Below are 20,741 nucleotides of genomic sequence, written 5' to 3' on the forward strand. Positions count from 1 at the left end.
AAGTGAATTTTAAAATTGGATTACTTTGAGAAATAGTTGAAAATTTAAATTATTTTGAATATTTATTTAAAAAAATAGATTATTTAGATAAAATATTACATGACTGAAACCTTAAATATTATTTATTTTAAATAATATTTTATTTATTTAAACTTTATTAAGGTATGCTATTAATTTTAAATAAATAATATTTAAGGTTTCAGTAGGGACGGAGGGACGTGTATAAGTATGGGGACATGTTCTCTATTATGTTTAATATATATATATATATATATATATATATATATATATATATATATATATATATATATATATATATATATATATATATATATATATATATATATATATATATATATATATATAATTTATCTAAATAATATATTTAATTAAAATTATATTTTAAATTAATAGAAATAATATTATTATTATGAAGATATTATTAAAAATTAGGAAAAAATAATAAAGTATATGAATATTTATTTAGGATATTGTCCAAAAATTAATTTGAATTTTTTATTTTCACCAATTAAATTAAAATATGTCAGATTAAATATATTCAAATTGATTTTTTTTATAATTTCAAACAATTTCCCCATAAATCTTTAAAAAAATAGATTTATAGGATTTTATGTTAATATTATGATCTCATAAAAAATGCATAAAAAAATACTTTTTTTGATAATAAAATTTAAAAAATTATAAAAACAAAAAATTTAGAAAATTAATAAAAAAAAATTTAGAGATAAATTTCATTAAAAAGTAAATATAATATATATTTATGATTTAAAAATAAATGGAAATAAATTTATATATTAATATATTGCCCTCACAGTTCAAATTTTTTGTCTCCATCCTTGTGTATAACACATAAGAGGAAAGGTCAATTCAATTGACTATAGTGTACCAATAAGATTGACGTCTCCTTTTATATGTTGTATACCAACGCATAATAACAATACAATACTAACTGTGCATATTAATTAATCTAAAACTATTATAATAATTTTATAAAGAATTTGATATCTTTTAAGATCAACTTTTTTATTTTAAATGTTACACTCATAATTTTTATTATTAAAATATTTGTTAAATTTTTTATCAAAGGCGTCTATGTCTTTTGAACCCGTACTTATATTCATTAATTGTATCAAAATTAAAATTAATAAAATTATATTTAATATTAATAGTGTTTTAATAAAGATTAAATATATCTACTTTATTATCAATTAAAAAATAAATATCAATTGAAATTTGTTATGAATATTTTTGATTAAATATTATAAAATATGGTGGTTGATATAATATTGACGGAAAAGTAGTTTATCATTGTAGCAACCTCAACTAAGGTTTTGTTGTTGTTTAATCTAATGACTAAAATTTCATTCCTTACAAATAAATAAATGAGATATTGCAGTTTAATATCTCTTCCTGAACAGTTAGCAACTAATTTATAATACTTTAATAAATATTTACATATCTTAAAAAGATCAATTTATTTTTATTTTAAATATCATTTATCATAATAATAAATTTATTAAGAGAGTTTAATAAATATTTTGACATCTAATAACGTTCATTTTTTTTTAAATGCTAGCGTCATGATTTTTATAATTAAAAGCTTTGTTGAAAATTTTACAATAAATTTCAATATGTCTTATGCCGGTCTAGATATTTAGATCTCTTGAGGAGATTAAGTATTTAAGTGCATTGTGTTATTTTTTAAATATGAATATTCACATTTTATCGTTTATTTTTTCGGGTAAAGATATAAACTCGATCACATCTAAAACCAATTATTTATTATTAATTTAAAAAATATTTGAGAAATTTAAATAAAAATAAGAATAATGAAAATATATTAATTTATTTCAGAATATAGTCCTTTTATTAATGGTATAAAATTAAAGTTAATAAAATCTTATTTAAAATCAATAATGTTTAAGGTTTCATTAAGGATTTAATATACTTGATTGAAAATAAATATCAAACAAGATTTCCTATGATTTTTTTGGATCAAGTAATTTATTGGTTGAAATTTCCCGAGATAAAAAAAGTGAGATATCGTGGGTCGAATTCGTGCCCCTGCAATCGGATATTCCATCTTGCCCAAATACAAACTGAACTGATTTATGATAATTCAATCAATAATTTTATATTTTAAAAAATTAATTATTTATTGTAGATATTTTTATTATAATAATAAACTATTATAATAATTTTATAAATAGTTTTACATTTTAAAAAGCTCAACTTTTTATTTTAAATATTACACTCATAATTTTTATTATTAAAATCTTTGTTAAAAATTTGGCAAAGGCTTTGATATCTCTTGAGCCGATACTTATATCCATTCATTATATCAAAATTGAAATTAATAAAATCATATTTAATATCAATAATGTTTCAACAATAATGTTGTAATAAAGATTAAATATATCTACTTTATTATCTATTAAAAAATAAATATCAAATGAAATTTATTATGAATAATTTTGATTAAATAGATTAATGGCTATAAAATATGGTGATGGATAGAATATTACCGTGAACGGTGATATATGTAGTCGATTTTATGTTACTAGAATTTCATCATTTAAAAGAAAATAAGTGAAATATCGCTGGTTCGAATAAGTATTTGTGGCAGTACATATTCCTTCCTGAATAACTATCAACTAAACTGATTTATAATAATTTAATAAATACTTATACATCTTAAAAAGCTCAATTTCTTCTTATTTTAAATATTATTTATCATAATAATTTATCATAATATTAAATTTATTAAGAGAGTTTAGTAAATAATTTTGCATCTTATAAAGCTCAATTTTTTTTAATTTCAAATATTACACTGATAATTTTTAGTGCATTTATATTCCTACACCATATTTTACACCCAAAACTTAGTAATTTTGTTTGATTCGAATATTTATTGTTCCCTAATTTTAATTGCGTGTTAACATATGCTTAATCCGTTAATTCGCTTTAATCTTAACTGATTGCTTAATTCAGCAAATAAGAAACATAATTCTTACACTTTCATTTGCGCTAGAATAATCAATAATTCTTTGAGACACGATATTCGAGTGTCACTTCCCTTTTTCTTACGTTGTCTTAAACTCATTTTTGATTTATTTTTATAATATAAATATAAAGTTTATTATTAATCAATTTTATTATGAGATTAATTGAAATACACTGACAGTATAAAAGGATTTAATACAAATGGGTGATGGTGATGAATCGATTGTGTAAAATCTTTTACACTGACCGTGCATAGTAATTAATCTCTTTTATTATTATATTAATCACAAAAATATAGGTGATTAACCATATATTTTACTTATTACTGTATTCAATTAATAAAATAAATAATATCAATAAATTCTTACATTAAAATATAAAATATGGAGTAATAATTAATAATTAAGCAAATTGTGTATTTCATATTTTAATATTATTATTTGATTAATATTACGTAATTTACTGGTTAATGAATTATAAATGAAATATGTAATTTATAATCTATATTTTTATAGTTAATACAATAATAAAATTGTTTTGTGATAAATTTTATATTTTTATTATAAAAACAATTTAATTTTTTTTTTTAAATATAAATAGAGAGGCTGGCCTACATTATTCTAATTTACATTATTAAAAGCTTTGTTAAAAAATTTACAATAAATATGAGGCTGGCCTACATATTTAGATAAATATTTAATGATAGATATGAATATTCACATTTTTTTGGTATTTTGGTTAGTAAAATGATAATATAGAAGTATGATACAATCACATGGTGCTTGATGATCTCTTCCAAAACAAACCCAATAAAAGAGAGGTAAAGGGGATGCTAAGGTATGATCCCAATGCTAATGCATATGATGAAATTACGTTAGGTATCTTATGGTCAAAATTGGGGTCTTACACTAATAAAGTTCATTTTTTTAACATTACGATCATAATTTTTATAATTAAAAGCTTTGTTAAAAATTTTACAATAAATTTCGATATGTATTATGCCGGTCTAGATATTTAGATCTGTTAAGGAGATTAAGTATTTAAGTGCATTGTGTTATTTTTTAATATGAATATTCAGATTTTATCATTTATTTTTTCGGGTAAAGATATAAACTCTATCACATCTAAAACCAAATATTTATTATTAGTTGAAAAAATATTTAAATAAAAATAAGAATAATGAAAATATATTAATTTGTTCCAAAATATAGTCCTTCTATTAACGGTATAAAATTAAAGTTAATAAAATCTTACTTAAAATTAATAATGTTTAAGGTTTCATTAAGGATTACATATACTTGATTGAAAATAAATATCAAACAATATTTCCTATGATTTTTTGGATCAAGTAATTTATTTGTTGAAATTTCCCGAGATAAAAAAGTGAGATGTCGTGGGTCGAATTTGTGCCCATGCAATCGGATGTCCCATCTTGCACAAATACAAACTGAACTGATTTATGATAATTCAATCAATAATTTTATATTTTAAAAAAACTAATTATTTATTGTAGATATTTTTATTATAATAATAAACTATTATAATAATTTTATAAATAGTTTTACATTTTAAAAAGCTCAACTTTTTATTTTAAATATTACACTCATAATTTTTATTATTAAAATCTTTGTTAAAAATTTGGCAAAGGCTTTGATATCTCTTGAACCGATACTTATATCCATTAATTATATCAAAATTAAAATTAATAAAGTCATATTTAATATCAATAATGTTTCAACAATAATGTTGTAATAAAGATTAAATATATCTACTTTATTATCTATTAAAAAATAATTATCAAATGAAATTTATTATGAATAATTTTGATTAAATAGTCTAATGACTATAAAATATGGTAATGGATAGAATATTAGCGTGAAAGTTGATATATGTAGTCGATTTCATCTAGTGAAATAAGATTTTGTTATTGTTTTCTTTAATCTAATGACTAGAATTTCATCCTTTAAAAGAAAATAAGTGAGATATCCCAGGTTTGGATCAGCATTTGTTGCGGTACATATTCCTTCTTGAACAACTATCAACTAAACTGATTTATAATGATTTAATAAATACTTATACATCTTAAAAAGCTCAATTTCTTCTTATTTTAAATATTATTTATCATAATATTAAATTTATTAAGAGAGTTTATTAAATAATTTTGCATCTTATAAAGCTCAATTTTTTTTAATTTCAAATATTACACTCATAATTTTTAGTGCATTTATATTCCTACACCAAATTTTACACCAACAACTTAGTAATTTTGTTTGATTCGAATATTTATTGTTCCCTAATTTTGTTAATTCGCTTTAATCTTAACTGATGGTTTAATTCAGCAAATAGGAAACATAATTCTTACACTTTTATTCGCGCTATAATAATCAATGATAGATATTCAAAAGTCTTAAACTCGTTTTTGATTTATTTTTATAATTATTTTTATAATATAAATATAAAGTTTGTTATTAACCAATTTTATTATTGTATTAATCAAAAAATATAGGTGATTAATCATATATTTTACTTATTATTGTATTCTATTAATAAAATAAATAATATCAACAAATTCTGACATTAAAATATAAAATATAATAATTAATAATTAAGCAAATTATGTATTTCATATTTTAATATCATAATTTGATTAATATTACGTATTTTACTGGTTAATGAATTATAAATGAAATATGTGATTTATAACCTATATTTTCATAGTTAATACAATAATAAAATTGTTTTGTGACAAGTTTTATATTTCTATTATAAAAATAATTTTAAAAATATAATTTTTATATAAATATTTTTTTTTAAAAAATAAAAATATTATTTATCGTTTAAATACGGTAAACAATATTTAATGTAAGTATTTGATGTAAGATTCAACGTAGGAATACAATTATTCTAATTTTTATTATTAAAAACTTTGTTACAAAATTTACAATAAATATGAGGCTGGCCTACGTATTTAGATAAATATTTAATTTTAGATATGAATATTCAAATTTTATCATTTATTTTCTTAGATAAAGATATAAACAATCATCATATTTAAAATCAATTATTTATCATTAATTTTTTAAATAAAAATAAATATAATGAAAATATATTCCTTATAATTTATTGTGTTTTAGATAATATTTGATTATAATAACAAATGCAGTAACTTATCTATCTTCTCTTTAGACTGGTCAATATAATAATTTATTACTTTTTAGATAACTACAATTTTTTAACTTACTATTAGATAAGCATAACTACATAACCACGCAAACTCTAGCTACATGTGAACATCTTAAACATGCAAAGGTCAACACAGTCTTACTATTAGGTAAGCATAACTACATAACCACCCAAACCCTAGCTACATGTGAACATCTTAAACATGCAAGGGTGAACACAGTATTTTGGATTCATTGTTGGCTAGGTAGTGAGTCCCTAGGAGTTGGTGGCAGAAGACTCATGATTCACAATGTAAATTCCAATTCAATTAATTGGATCCCTATATTTAGATTTCATGTTTGGTAATTTTGATGTCGTGTATATTTGATGATAATAAAATTAAAATATTATACTCATTATAATTAATTTTATAAAATAATAATTATTAAAAAATATAAAATATTAAAATAATAATTTTTTCCAAAAATTAAAATTTGTAATATATAATTACCATTAAATAAATTAATAAATATTTATATTAAAATATAAAAAAAAAATATAAGACTAACATCAATATTTTAGTCTATATATTAATCTTTAAATTTGAATGTCTCGGAATACCTACACCCACCCCGAATTAAAGGGGATGTTGTTAAATTAATTCATTGCATTTATTACATTTAATAAAATTAACTATTAAATTAGTTTAATTAATTGTAAAATTGAAACTATCGTTAATGCAAATTTTAATTCAACTAAAAAATATTTATACTATTAGCTCAAATATTAGAACTCAATAGACGAGATTATGATAATTACCACTTCAATTATAAATTAAAATAAATTTATGAAATTTAAAATTATTTGAAATAACTTATCAAAATAAATGTTTGTTTAATATTTAAAAAATCACCTTTGTCATTTTAATAGGTTTTTATTAAAGTTTTTTAGAAAATCATTTTTAATTTTAAAATAAAAAACTAATTGCGGTAGCTTTTCTAAATTTTATTTATTTTAAACTAGGAGAATTTAGTTAGGAGCTTCTAATTAAAAAAATATACCAAACAAACAATTTTTTAAATTTTTTATTTATAACTCAAAACAACACACCTAATAGATCTTGGAAAAAATAAATCTTAGTAAATTGATCTTTCATAGACATATAAACTTATAAATTAAACTAAACATTTAAAAATTAAATTAAATTAAATATTTAAAAAATAATCTTGCCAACCAAAGTCGCAATGTCCTTAATGTCCTTAATGTAGTTTTTCTTTTCATTCACTTATAAATAGCCCAATTCACTTCCATTTCAATACATCTTTTCACATTAAAACAATTTTCCCACAAAATCATAACATTAAAGAAATGACACACAAAGATGTTTTGTCTCTCCTCCCTTTTATCATGCTCTTGTTGATTGTAAGTTACTAACTTTCCATCCATTCTTGTATCTTTTACACTTATATTTTTCATCATTTATGTATCACAATCTATCATTTCTCATCTTTATTTGATTTGATTTCATCATTCACTTACAATCAAGTTGTTCTATTTGATTTGATAAAATAATATATTCTATGCCGCAATGAAATTTTAAAAATTGTGTTTCTTTCATTTTTATTTCACATTTTGTATCCATCTCAAATATATAATGAATGTGTCTCACCTGGGCAACATAATGTGTCTTATAAAACACATTATTTTGCTTTTGTAATCATATATACCATCCAAAAATAACTCACTAATATCCATTTATTCAATTGTATTGTAGAATGGACAAGGAAGCTTTGCCCGATATATCAAACTTCAGCAAGAGAATGTACAAGAAATACAAGCTGATCAACCTTACCTTGATGGTTGGCTCAAAAATCCATTGAAGAGTCAAAAACACATTGCTAACTCTAACCAAGTTTATCTTGATGGATGGTTGAAAGATACACGAGTAGAGAAAATCAAATCCTCTCAGAACTCCGATCAAGTTTATCTTGATGGATGGTTGAAAGATTCCAGAGCAAAGAAAGCAAAAGACACCTCTGAATCCAACCAAGTTTACCTTGATGGATGGTTGAAAGATAATCGAGCTGAGAAAGCAAAATCTACCGGTGACACCAACCAAGTTTATCTTGATGGATGGTTGAAAGATATCAGAGCTGAGAAAGAAAAGTCAACACCTAACTCCAACCAAGTTTACCTTGATGGATGGTTGAAAGATACCAGAGCAGAGAAAGCAAAATCCACCTCTGAATCCAACCAAGTTTATCTTGATGGATGGTTGAAAAATATCAGAGTCGAGAAAGAAAAGCCCATGCCTAACTCCAATCAAGTTTACCTTGATGGATGGTTGAAAGATACCCGAGCAGAGAAAACAAAATCTACCTCTGACTCCAAACAAGTTTACCTTGATGGATGGCTAAAAGATACCCGAGATGAGAAAGAAAAATCTACCTCTGACTCCAACCAAGTTTACCTTGATGGATGGTTAAAAAATACCCGACCAAAGCAAACAGAAACCATGTCTGACTCCAACCAAGTTTACCTTGATGGATGGTTGAAAGATATTCGAAACGAGAGAACAAAATCTACCCCTGACTCCAACCAAGTATACCTTGATGGGTGGTTGAAAGATACCCGAGCAGAGAAAACAAAATCCACCTCTGATCCCAAACAAGTTTATCTTGATGGTTGGTTGAAAGACACTCGAGCTGAAAAAGAAAAATCCTCCTCTGATTCCAACCAAGTTTACCTTGATGGATGGTTGAAAGATATTAGAGCCGATACAAAAAAATCTACCTCTGACAACAACCAGGTTTACCTTGATGGATGGTTGAAAGATATCCGAGTCGAGAAAGCAAAATCCACCCCTGACTCCAAACAAGTTTACCTTGATGGATGGTTAAAAAATACCCGAAACTAGTTCATATCTTTGTTAATCAATGTCTATGTCATTTAAAAAACTTGTCATGTTGTTCCTATGTTTTTAATCTCTATATTCTGTAAGATCTTATTTCTATGTATTAAGTAAGATATTGTTTGTGTACTAAACAAGTTATCATTTTAATGAACTAGTCGTTTGTGTTTTAAAATAAACTTTAATTTAATTTGATAAAGATTGAGTTGACCTCTCTTTATTTTTTCCAACTTTAGTAGATATTTGTATAACCTCTAAGAAAGGTGCAATTATGTTTTATTAATTCAATATGTTTATTCTTAAAATAAATAGGGGAATGGAGATTAGTGAGAGATATCCAACTTTCAAATATTTAAGAAGAGGAGATATCACGACTCAGAAAATATTAGAGTATAATTATTCTAAAATTATCATGTGTGATTTGTGTGTTATTGTCTTTATATTAATTGTGTTTGTATAAATAAATATCAAATTTTGTTATTGTAAAGAAGTAATTAATTATCATACGTGATGATTCCAGGGGATGAAACTTTCCTCTATCTTTTCTTGTTCTATTTTCTTCCCTTTTGCTTTTTCTTTCTTTTCTTCTTTCACCTATGGTCTCTTCCAACAACATAGCACAAAAATTAACAAGGTTAGAAAAATAAAAATTCACTATGACGGAAAAATAAATTCTTATTGATGGGTTGCCTCTCATCAAACGCTTTATTAACATCACTAGCTTGATAATCCATGTCTAAGGTACGTCAGGCGCAAAGGATACCCTCACACCTGTCACTTCCTTTCTCATTGTTCCTTTGTATACTTTCCTACCTTTTTCCTCCAGATAGTAGAAAGTATCCAAATTATCCACATAAGATGTCCAGTCATATACCTTGAAAACCACATTCCTTTTATTTGACTTCAAGATAAGTTGACCAGTTTCCACATCAATCTTTGCTTTCCCGGTTGCCAAGAATGGATGTCCAAGAATAATAAATCCTCCAGAATCTCCTTTTGTATCATGCACTACAAAATCTATAGGAAACAATAAGTCGTCGACAGGTACTAATATGTCGCGTAAGCTACCAATTGAATGAGTAATAGATAATTCAACTAGACTAAGAGTCATGTTACTCGGTGTGATCTCACCCACTTTTAATTCTTTCACAGTTTTCAGTGGCATGACATTTATGCTAGATCCTAGATCACATAAAGCATGCAGAATATTGAACCCACTGATATTATAGGAAATAGTAAACCTACCTAATTCTTTTAGTTTAGGTTGTAAGGATTGAGGTTTTACTATATCATCATTTTTTGTCATGTTTACATGTTCCTTGATCCTTTTCTCTTTCGTCCAATTTAGTAACTCCTTCATAAATTTACCTGAGTCTTTTAGTTTAGGTTGTAAGGATTGAGGTTTTACCATATCATTATTTTTGGTCATGTTTACATGTTCCTTGATCCTTTTCTCTTTCGTCCTATTTAGTAACGCCTTCATAAATTTAGCAAACTTAGGAATTAGTTCTAAAATTTCATGGAACGAAATACTTTCCCGGAGAGTAGCTAGAATTTCCTTGAACTTTGCAAACATTCTCGCTTCATCATCTTAAACCACTTTCTTTTTAATTATTAGGTACGGTGGTTTTACGTAATCTGGTAAAGGAGGATTTGGTTAAGTCATGATCTGCTTCTTTGTTCTCCCCCGAGGAGAATTTTTGCGTATAAGTTGATCAATTGTGTCTCCTCTTTCCTCTTGGTCACCTTGATTTGTACCCTCCTCTATCTTAACCACACGTTCTTTAACTATCTCCTCCTTATCCTTTTCAGTAATTGCCCCTAAACCTATATTTAAGGTTATCATTCTTAGGGTTATCAACAATGTTACTGGTGAATCCTCCACTTGAGCTTGGAAAAACAGCTACTTGTCTGGATAATTGACCAATCTTCATCTCCAAAATTTTGATAGACGCATCCTAGTTTCTACTCCTTTCTTCAAGGGTCTTATTTACCCTATCAAAGCTACTTTGAGTGACCTTAATGAAATTTTGCAAGATCTCTACCATTTGTGATGGATTTCTTTGAAACAGAGCTTGTTGGCTTTGTTGCATCCCTTAGTTAGCATTTGAATTTTGATTATTATTCCAAAGGAATTTTGGGTGGTCTTTTCAACCCGGATTGTATGTGTTTGAATACAGGTTATTTTTTTAAAAAATTAGCAAATTAGACCTCCTCACTCGTCCCTTCCAATGAACACCTTTCATTCGTATGTTATCCTCCATATAAATCGCTTTTAAGTGCTTGTACCTGACTTACGTTAGCTTTAACTAAGGTGCTTCTAGCTAGCTTTTTATTTAATAATTCAATATGAGCTAAAAGAGCAGTGTGGGTATCAATAGGTAACATACCTTTAGGCGTGCCCACAGTTCCCATCTTGACCGACCTTTCGTTCTTGGATCGGTACTCATTTATACACATCTTCTCAATGATATCTTTTACCTATGGTTCACTCATTTATCAGACAATACCTCTCGTAGAAGCATCCAAAAATACGTGAGTTTGACTTTGAGACCTTTAATGAAATTTTTCATCTGCTTCATATTATTCATGTTATGATTCGAGCATCTGCGTAACAAAAGTTTGAATCTTTCCCAAGAGTCATAAAGTGACCTAGTTTCCTGCTGCTCAAACCTCATATTTTTTACTTAGCGCTCGGTAAACTGAGTAGTAGTGAAAAATATTTCCATGGATTTATCCTCTAATTCCTTCCATGTTCGTATCTGTAGCGGTAAATTCATGATCATCAAGCTATGGATAAGCTAGAGATCAGTAAAACCAGAGTCGCCACCACGCTTTTATTGTTTCTAAGGGAAAAGAGAAAAAGTACGAACAAAACCCAAAAGTAAGAAGTTTTCAAATCAAAACTAATAAAATGTCAGAGATTACAGGTAAGGGGGTTGGTTACACAGAGGGAAGGTGTTAGCACCCAAACTGTTCTAGGTACTCCTAGGGAGCCCTTTTTATGTGCATATGTATTTGGTACAAAATGATGTTTACAAACAAATAGAGTGGGGGGATGAGAAAATAATTCATTAATTATATTTTTGTGTTTGACAAGACCTTCGGACTTGTGCCTACGTACCAACATAAAAATAAGGGATAAAAACCTCGTAGTTCGTGATACAAATTTCAAAGTGGATGCATTGTTTTTAGCAAAAATTAAGTTTGAAGGGCACAGAAGCCTAAAAATGGTTTGAATGAGTTAGTTCTTTTTGGCTTTTTGAAAGTTTAAGTCAAGTATAATTAAGTCTCTTTACAAGGTTGATTTAAGAAAAGAAGTTTAAAAATGCAATGTCATAAGGCCAAAGTTTCTATCTTTTTGCAAAGTGGTCAAAGTTTTAGAACAAAACTAGTTCAAATAGAGAAGATTTTTTAAAATGAGGGAGAGATTTTGAAATTAAAGAGACGGGGAGGAGATGAAGAGACTAATCCAATGTAAAAAATTAAAAGTTAAGAGTTGAAAAGATCTGATCAGTGGGTAGCAATCCAATAGACAAGAATGTCAATAGAAACCCAAATTCCCTTGGACATTTTGAATCAAGCAACACACAAATGCACAATCATATTATCTTGAAGAGCAAGGCATCAAATAAAGATAGCCACATCCAAGCTTTAGCCACTCCATGATCTTCTTCAAGTTAGCCCATTTAACAGATGAATTCCACAAGTCACAGGCTCAAAATAACAGCTTCATAATGATCATGTTGTAGATGAACTTAGAGGGATCTTGAATGATGTATCATATGAAGTTTCAAATTGCAAGCACTTGGTTTCACGAAAGTTGGCATTGGCCAAGTCCTTTAGCATATGAATGTTGCCTAAATTCTAAGTCCATTTGTCCAAGATCAAGCCAACAGTCCACACAAAAGTTTTTTAGGGTTTTTGTTGTTATTATGTACATTAATGGTCAAAGACCACACAAACAAGCAAAGTATACACAAACAAGATATATCACACAATATGGTCCAAGTGGACAAAGTGAAAATTGCATTAACATAAACAGTTAGAATGGTATGAATAATGGCAAATGAATAAAGACTAAAATTAAATGACATTAAAATAAATGGCTTGAAATTAAAAGTTAGTAGTTAGTATTGTTTTTCTTTTGCGTTTCATTTTTAGTCATTCTTTGGAGAACACTCAACCCAATTATCACAAGCATGGATCCTTGAGCCAAGACATCTTCCAAAGGAAGGAAAAAAGGCCAAGTTTCCACACAATACCATGAAAGAGGGGAGACTTACAATCTCACTAACTAGAATGCTATGCCTTTTGTGTCACAAATTTAGCGCTATGTTAAGCAATCGTAATTGGACTTATGTAGAAGTCACAACTATTTGAGGTCGGACAATAGAATTTTGGTGTTAATGCATGTTAGAGACATAGTATAATGGACTATGCTCATGAAACATACCACACACAAAAAGAATATGTAAAAGAGGTGGCCTAATCTCATTCATACTTATGTTTATTTTTCAATCAACTAGCCTTAGGACTTTGAGATATCATAGGCCAAATGAGATGAATGCATAAAGAATGGTAATGAGATGAAGATGGAGGGGAATGGATCAAAACTCAAATTGGTTAAAGGAGGACTTTTACCAAATAAATATCATTCATTCATTTTGGAAGATGGAATGTACATTCCATTAATCCCCTAAATCCAATGATATTAATTTGACAAAGTCAAATCAACCTTGACCAAGGCCCAACAACAAGAGTCAAACTCAAACAAGTCATCACAATTGGTCAACACAATTAATTAACATTTATTCAAATTAAAAAGACTAAAATAATACACTTAAATTAAATATGGTTTGTCAAATTCCTAAAACCTCATCAAAACACCAAAGAAATGGCCATGAAATTTATCATATGTCAAACAAGGTCAAAGGACCTTGGAGAAAATTTTTCAGAATTTTTAAAGGCTTAAAAGTGTTTTTAAACAATTAAAAACAAACACAAAATCAATTAAATCATGAAAAATATTAATAATGATCCAGAAAATAATTTTAATTCAAAATATGAAATAGGAAATTATTTGAATTTTTTTGGTGAAACTCTCATATTTTTTGGATCAATATTAAAATTAATATGAACTAATGAAAATAAAAGGAATAAAAGAAAATCAGAAAATAACAAAAAAACGTGGTCCACTTGATCTGCCTCATTAATTGAGGTGGCATATCAAATGGCCATCAGCACGCTTTCCACCATAGTCACGAGTCAATGCGTAACACAAATGGTAATTACAAGTAACGTGTGAGATTAGGATATTTCAAGTGAGATCAACGGCTCAGAACCTATCCAGCACACCACCGGCACTGGACCTCCGGTCACCTTCTCAGGCGAGGTCCACCGGACTGGTTCACTCATCACCATCAAGAAAATGAAAAAGAAGGACATGATCTGAAAGAAAAAATGGCGTAGAGCACAAATCTGACCTTAATTTTCACTAACTCCGCATATATAGAAAGATATGAGGAGTTAAATTTTGAGGTGTATCAACTGAGTTGCTTCGATTTGACCTCTAAGCAACTCAATCTTCTTGCCTACATTGGTAGGACTTCAGACAACCAAAGATCCAAGAGAATTGAGTAGAATCGAGTGAGATCGAAGAGATGAAGTTTTCTGAAAATTACCTTCAATGTTATGCAGTTCTTGATGTTGCTTTCTCCAAACACGATTTGATCACACTTGAGAAGCTAGCAGGAAGTGATTAGAGAGGTTGCAAGGCTTTGGATCCTGGAGTTCTTGAATCTCCAACAGTTGAGATTCAAACTCAAATTTCAAATTGAAATTTCTCAGGTTTTCTTTTAGAATGAGAGGCTTTCAATGGGGGACAAAGCTGGCGCGCAAAAAGTTGTTCAAATGAGCTCAGAGGCCTTCTATTTATAGCCAAAGGGAATGATATTTGCACACTTTAAAATCTGTCCAAAATTGGCAATGTGGATGGCATGAGTGCATGGGCATGTACAGGCCCATGATGCAATGCATTAAGGTCCAAAATGATTCCAATTGAAGTCTGAATGAAGATTGAATGGCAAGGCAATGTGAACTGAAGTTTGTGCAATTGATTCTTTCCAATGATGCAACCCTGTTAAAGCCATTCGCAAACCTAGAAATCTTTGTTCAAAATGCATGAACTTGGGTTCTTTGGAAAGCTTGGATCAAGGGGAACAAGTTTGATATTCAAAACTTTTTCATTTGGAGCTTGGAACATGAAGAATTTTGAGGTGGAAGTTTGGAAATTTCAACATGTTGAAAAATTTACTAAGTGTCAAGCTATATATCTTAATATTCCACCTTACTTAACTTTTATTGTGAGCTTCAAATGAGAAACGTGTCTTCATAAAAGTTATAGCTATTTCAAATACCTTCAAAATGGTCACCAATTTCATGTCATTTGGATTTATAATGATAGAGTTATGCATTTTTTAAGTTTGGAAAAATCACTTGTTCAATGGTATAGGTCAAAAATGACCTATAATGTAACCTCATATCACATGATCATAAAAGTTGACTTAGCTCTCACTATAAACATAAAAGTTGAATTAGACATCTTGAATTTGATTGTGCAACTTGGAAATCTTTCATCTCATAAAAATTGAGCAAGTTATGGCCTTGGGAAGTTGACTTTCAAATTAGGGTTTAGACAAAATGACCTATAATGTTTCAACATAGAAAATGACTTTCCAAGAAAAAGCAGCTCTAGACCTCAACATTAAAGTTGTTTAGAATGTCATTTAGAGTAAATTTTATCTTATAATCATTTTAATATGGTGAAAATTGTAGGAGATAGGGTCTAGGGAGACCCAGTTTTGATCAGATGAATTCATCTGGCCAACCACCATCAACCAACTTGCTAACCTTCAATTCTTTTGACTTTCTTGTCTCATGATAGATCATATATGCATAAGATGATGAATTTTGAAGTTTACCTTGAGATATTTGATCAATTGGTGAGATAGCTTGTTGGAGAAGTCACTTAAGATACCCAATCAAACTAGGGTTTCCAAGGCAAATCACCTCCAAACTCTTGAAGGAAACTTGATCAATATAACATGTAGAGATCATTGGGACTCATATATGATGCTCATAACCATTCTTGGACCAATTCATGGTTGTGCTCTTTGTCATGAGGGTCTCAAACCCTAGATATGAACTTGATAGATCAATGGAGATCATGCGCTACCTACAAAAGAGTTAGGCAAATGCAAAAACATATTTTTGTATTTTGGTTAATAAAATGATGATATAAAAGTATGATACAATCACATAGTGCTTGGTGATCTCTCCCGAAACAAACCCAATGAAAGAGGGGTAAGGAGGATGCCAAGGTATGATCCCAATGCTAATGCATATGATGAAATTGCATGAGGGATCTTAGGGTTAAAATTAGGGTCTTACAACTGCCCCTATTTAAGGACATTCTAACTGAGGAGGTGAAGATTAAAATCTTCGACTCGACTTAGTAGAATGGGCTTAAATAACAATATAGAAACAAATTTTGGTCCCTAAGAGACCTCATGATGCATATGATATGAATGCAAAAGTAAATTCTTTGTGGGGAAATATAGCCACAAAGGAAAAGAAATAAGAGAGACCGAAAGTCCACAAGAGTATAATGCATTCCGTAAGGAAAACTCACTGGGGAGACAGAGACTCTAGGGGGATAAAAGAGTTATGCGTAGGTCAGACTACGACTTGAAATATGCTAGGGGACTCGAGGAATTCCATACAAAAAATGGAAAAGACTCAGCCGGGGAACAATAACATCTACAGGGGATACAAGTAAGTCAGGATAAAACTGAAGTACTTGAATCATGCAGGAAAAACAATTTCACTAAGGAAACACACACTCAACTCGATTGGGGAAGAAATAAACTTCAACACAGGAGGGGCAGAAGTCTATCATCTACTACCTGTTACTGGGTGAGGAGATAATAAAGATCTGACAGAGAGGACATCCGTCATCGATTAGGATGAACATATCAAGGATGACTCGCTGAGAATTTCCAAGGGAGAGTATTCATTACCGGTTACTAGGTAAGAATAGCCTTGCTGGGGAAAACTACAGAAAATAGGATTTATAACTACCGACTATTGGGCAGAAGACCAAAGGTGAGAATATCCGTCATCGGTTAGGATGAACATATCAATGATAGACTCACCAGGGAAGAAAGTCCGTCATCAGTTAAGATGAACATATCAAGGATAGACTTGCCTGGGACTGTCTAGGAGGATACCCGTCATCGATTAGGATGAACATATCAAGGATATACCAACTGAACCACAAGGTAGGAATTACATCTATTGAATGCTAGATAGAAGACCATCAAAGAGAAAATTTGTCACCGGTTAGGATGAACATATCAAGGATAGACTCTGTGAGGGGAGAAAATAGGAATTACATCTATCAGTTACTGGATAGAATACCATCGAAGAGAAAATCCGTCACCGGTTAGGATGAACATATCAAGGATAGACTCTGCGGGAGAAAGTAGGGTTTACAACTACCTTTTACTGGGTAGAATACCACAAGGAGAAGGAAATCCGTCATCAGTTAAGATGAACATATCAAGGATTAACTCTCTGGGGAATAAAATAGGGACCACAACTACCTTTTTACTGGGTAGAACACCAAGGATGAGAATACCCGTCATCGGTTAGGATGAACATATCAAGGATAGACTCAGGCAGGGGAAAGAAAGATATCCGTCACCGGTTAAGATGAGCATATCAATGATATACTTCCTGGGGAATCAAAAACTAATGAATCCACTGGGAACTCCACTGCTGGGAAAACAGGGGTACTTATGTCGGGTATTGGGCAAGAAGTAACAAATTGCAGAAGAATATTACCAGTTACTGGGTAATAAACTTTTAGAAGACTCAAAGCATCTATCTAGGTAAGATCTAGAAAGAAACAGTCAATCAAGACTCAACCCAATGAGGATATAACTCAAGGGGAGTGATTCTATCCAGATAATCAACTGGGAAGGAAACTGAAATAATAATCATCCACTAGGAAACAAACTCAGTGGGGAAGAGGAGAAAGGTTAAAGTCTTTCTGCCTAAGGGGCTGACACTCTGCAATTGAGGGAGGACAAACACCAAACTCGTATGGGGATAAAGTATCGCCATAACAGAGAATAAGAATCTTAGATAAACTAATTAGATATGATGATGCAAATATGCATTTATGAAATTATATGAATGTATATGTATATGTATATATGATGATTATGCTGACAAAACGATCACAAAGGATACAAAGGTGTCGCAAAGAATTTGAATCATCGGTACAATCCTCGGTCAACCCGCAAAAGAGGGATACAATTGCTGGAGAACAGAGAAATCAACATCTCAAAGGCTTAAATCTAGCCGAGGGAAGAGGAGATCTGTTGAGGAGAGGAATCGTTATCGAGTCTGCAGGGAATTTTAAGTCAACGCCATATCAAATGGGAGACAACCATACAGAAGATAAACACAAAATAGTTGCTCAGAAACAAGGAGGAATCTCTGACTGGGAGCAACTAGGATGGCGACTGGTGAGGAACCCAACGTGATCCACTAGGGAAGAACCTCTTACTTTACTGAAGATCAACCCTGCTGAAGAAACACGAACTCCGTTGGGGGGCACAGAAACTCTGTCGGGGAAATAACACGCCGCAAGGTACTGAATCAACCAACTCAACTGGGGAAAAGAATCGGATCTCTGCTAGGGAGCAAACACTCCACAGGGGAACCGGATCAACACCAACAACTAGGGATACCCGAAGGGTTAACTGCTTGGGGAACCTCTGATGTTTCGCACTTAAGAACCTTCTGCTCTTTGAAGTACTGTCGATACTTCCTTTTAATTGCTTTGAAAAATTCTTGTCTTTATATGTTTTAAGAAAAATGATTTTGATTAAAAAAAATTTAATTTCCAAAATGATCATAATAAAATTTAAACTATTGGCTGAAGTAAATAAGAGTAGAAACAATTGTATAAAGGCTCAACTTTATTTAATGGGATGGTAGTCTGTAAATGACAAGACTCCATAGATTTTTCCAAAGTTGAAAATGGTAATTTACATGGAAAAGGGTTACATTGAATACAAATGATCCTTAATCCTTCTACCAACTCTTGATATCCATTGTGCTCTTGACCGCTGCTGGGATGATGAGGCGATGTCAACCCTTGTGCTCAACAAAGTCTTTCCAAAATTGGGCGATCAGCAGACTGCAGTTACTTGCCATAATCCCTAATTTTTGCATAAGTTGCCCTAAGGTGGGGTATTCAACTTATCGGGAAATTCTTTCTGTTTTTATGTCTCTAATTTTTTCCTGGATCGCCCTTTCGGGTTTTCAATCCACCGAGACGCTCTTTTTTTGCCTAAGCCTCCCTTTCGGGTTTTCAACTTAGCGAGCTGTTCTTTTTTTTTTAGGCAAAGTATTTCTTGACTGCATCTGCGTTCACAGGACGAGTGAACTCTTCACCATCCATAGTTGTAAGAATCAAAGCACCGTCTGAAAAGGATCTCTTAACAACATATGGGCCTTCATAATTAAGAGTCCATTTCCCCTAGAATCTGGTTTGAACGACAGGATCTTCTTGAGCACAAGGTCACCTTCCCTGAATACCCGATGTCTGACCTTCTTATCAAAAGCTTTCTTCATCCTCTGTTGATATAGCTTACCATGACACATGGCAGTTAATATCTTCTCTTCAATCAAATTCAGCTGATCAAACCTGGTCTGACACCATTCAGCCTCAGTCAACTTGGCTTCCATGAGCACATGTAATGATGGAATCTCAACCTCTACGGGGAGCACTGCTTCCATTCCATACACAAGAGAAAAACGGGTTGCCCCTGTTGAAGTGCAGACGGATGTACGATACCCATGCAAAGCAAACTGGAGCATCTCATGCCAATCCTTATATGTGACAACCATCTTCTGAATAATCTTCTTAATGTTTTTATTCATAACTTCAACAACCTCATTCATCTTTGGTCTGTAGGGAGAAGAATTATAGTGTGCAATCTTAAAGTCTTTGCAAAGAGCTTCCACCATATTGTTATTCAAGTTCGATCCATTGTCAGTAATGATCTTGCTTGGCACACCATAACGATATATGATATGATTCTTGATGAACCTTACAACAACTTGCTTAGCTACATTTGCATACGATGCCGCTTCAGCCCATTTTGTGAAGTAGTCAATTCCACTAAAATGAAATGATGTCCATTCGAAGCTTTGGGCTCAATGATCCCAATCATATCAATTCCCCACATGGAGAAGGGCCATGGGGAAGAAATAACATCCAATATTGTCGGGGGGAACATGAATCTTATCAGCATAAATTCGACATTTGTGGCACTTCTTCATAAATTTGCAATAGTCAGATTCCATTTTCAGCCAATAGTAACCTGCTCGCAACATCTTCTTTGCCATTGCATGTCCATTGGAATGAGTACCAAAGGAACCTTCATGCATTTCAGTTATTAACAAGTCTGGTTCGTGCCTATCCACGCATCTGAGCAAAGCCATGTCGAAGTTTCTTTTGTACAGTATATCACCATTCAAGTAGAAATTACCGACTAATCTTCTC

At 30.1% G+C, this 20,741-nt stretch overlaps 2 protein-coding genes across 2 annotated transcripts; one reads left to right on the forward strand and one right to left on the reverse strand.

Moving 5' to 3' along the window:
- The first annotated feature begins 7,440 nt into the window (after positions 1–7,440).
- Positions 7,441–9,296, forward strand: LOC127086006 (uncharacterized). The gene is made up of 2 exons (XM_051026648.1): positions 7,441–7,608; positions 7,961–9,296. The coding sequence occupies exons 1-2, from the start codon at positions 7,555–7,557 to the stop codon at positions 9,101–9,103; spliced, it is 1,197 nt and encodes a 398-aa protein (XP_050882605.1). The 5' UTR covers positions 7,441–7,554; the 3' UTR covers positions 9,104–9,296.
- Positions 9,297–9,833: 537 nt separating this feature from the next.
- On the reverse strand, positions 9,834–10,673 carry LOC127081779 (uncharacterized). The gene has a single exon (XM_051021995.1). It carries the CDS (start codon positions 10,671–10,673, stop codon positions 9,834–9,836), a length of 840 nt encoding a protein of 279 aa, XP_050877952.1.
- Positions 10,674–20,741: the final 10,068 nt, after the last annotated feature.

This window comes from Lathyrus oleraceus, chromosome 5, assembly GCF_024323335.1.
Source record: "Lathyrus oleraceus cultivar Zhongwan6 chromosome 5, CAAS_Psat_ZW6_1.0, whole genome shotgun sequence".
Taxonomy (NCBI): domain Eukaryota; kingdom Viridiplantae; phylum Streptophyta; class Magnoliopsida; order Fabales; family Fabaceae; genus Lathyrus; species Lathyrus oleraceus.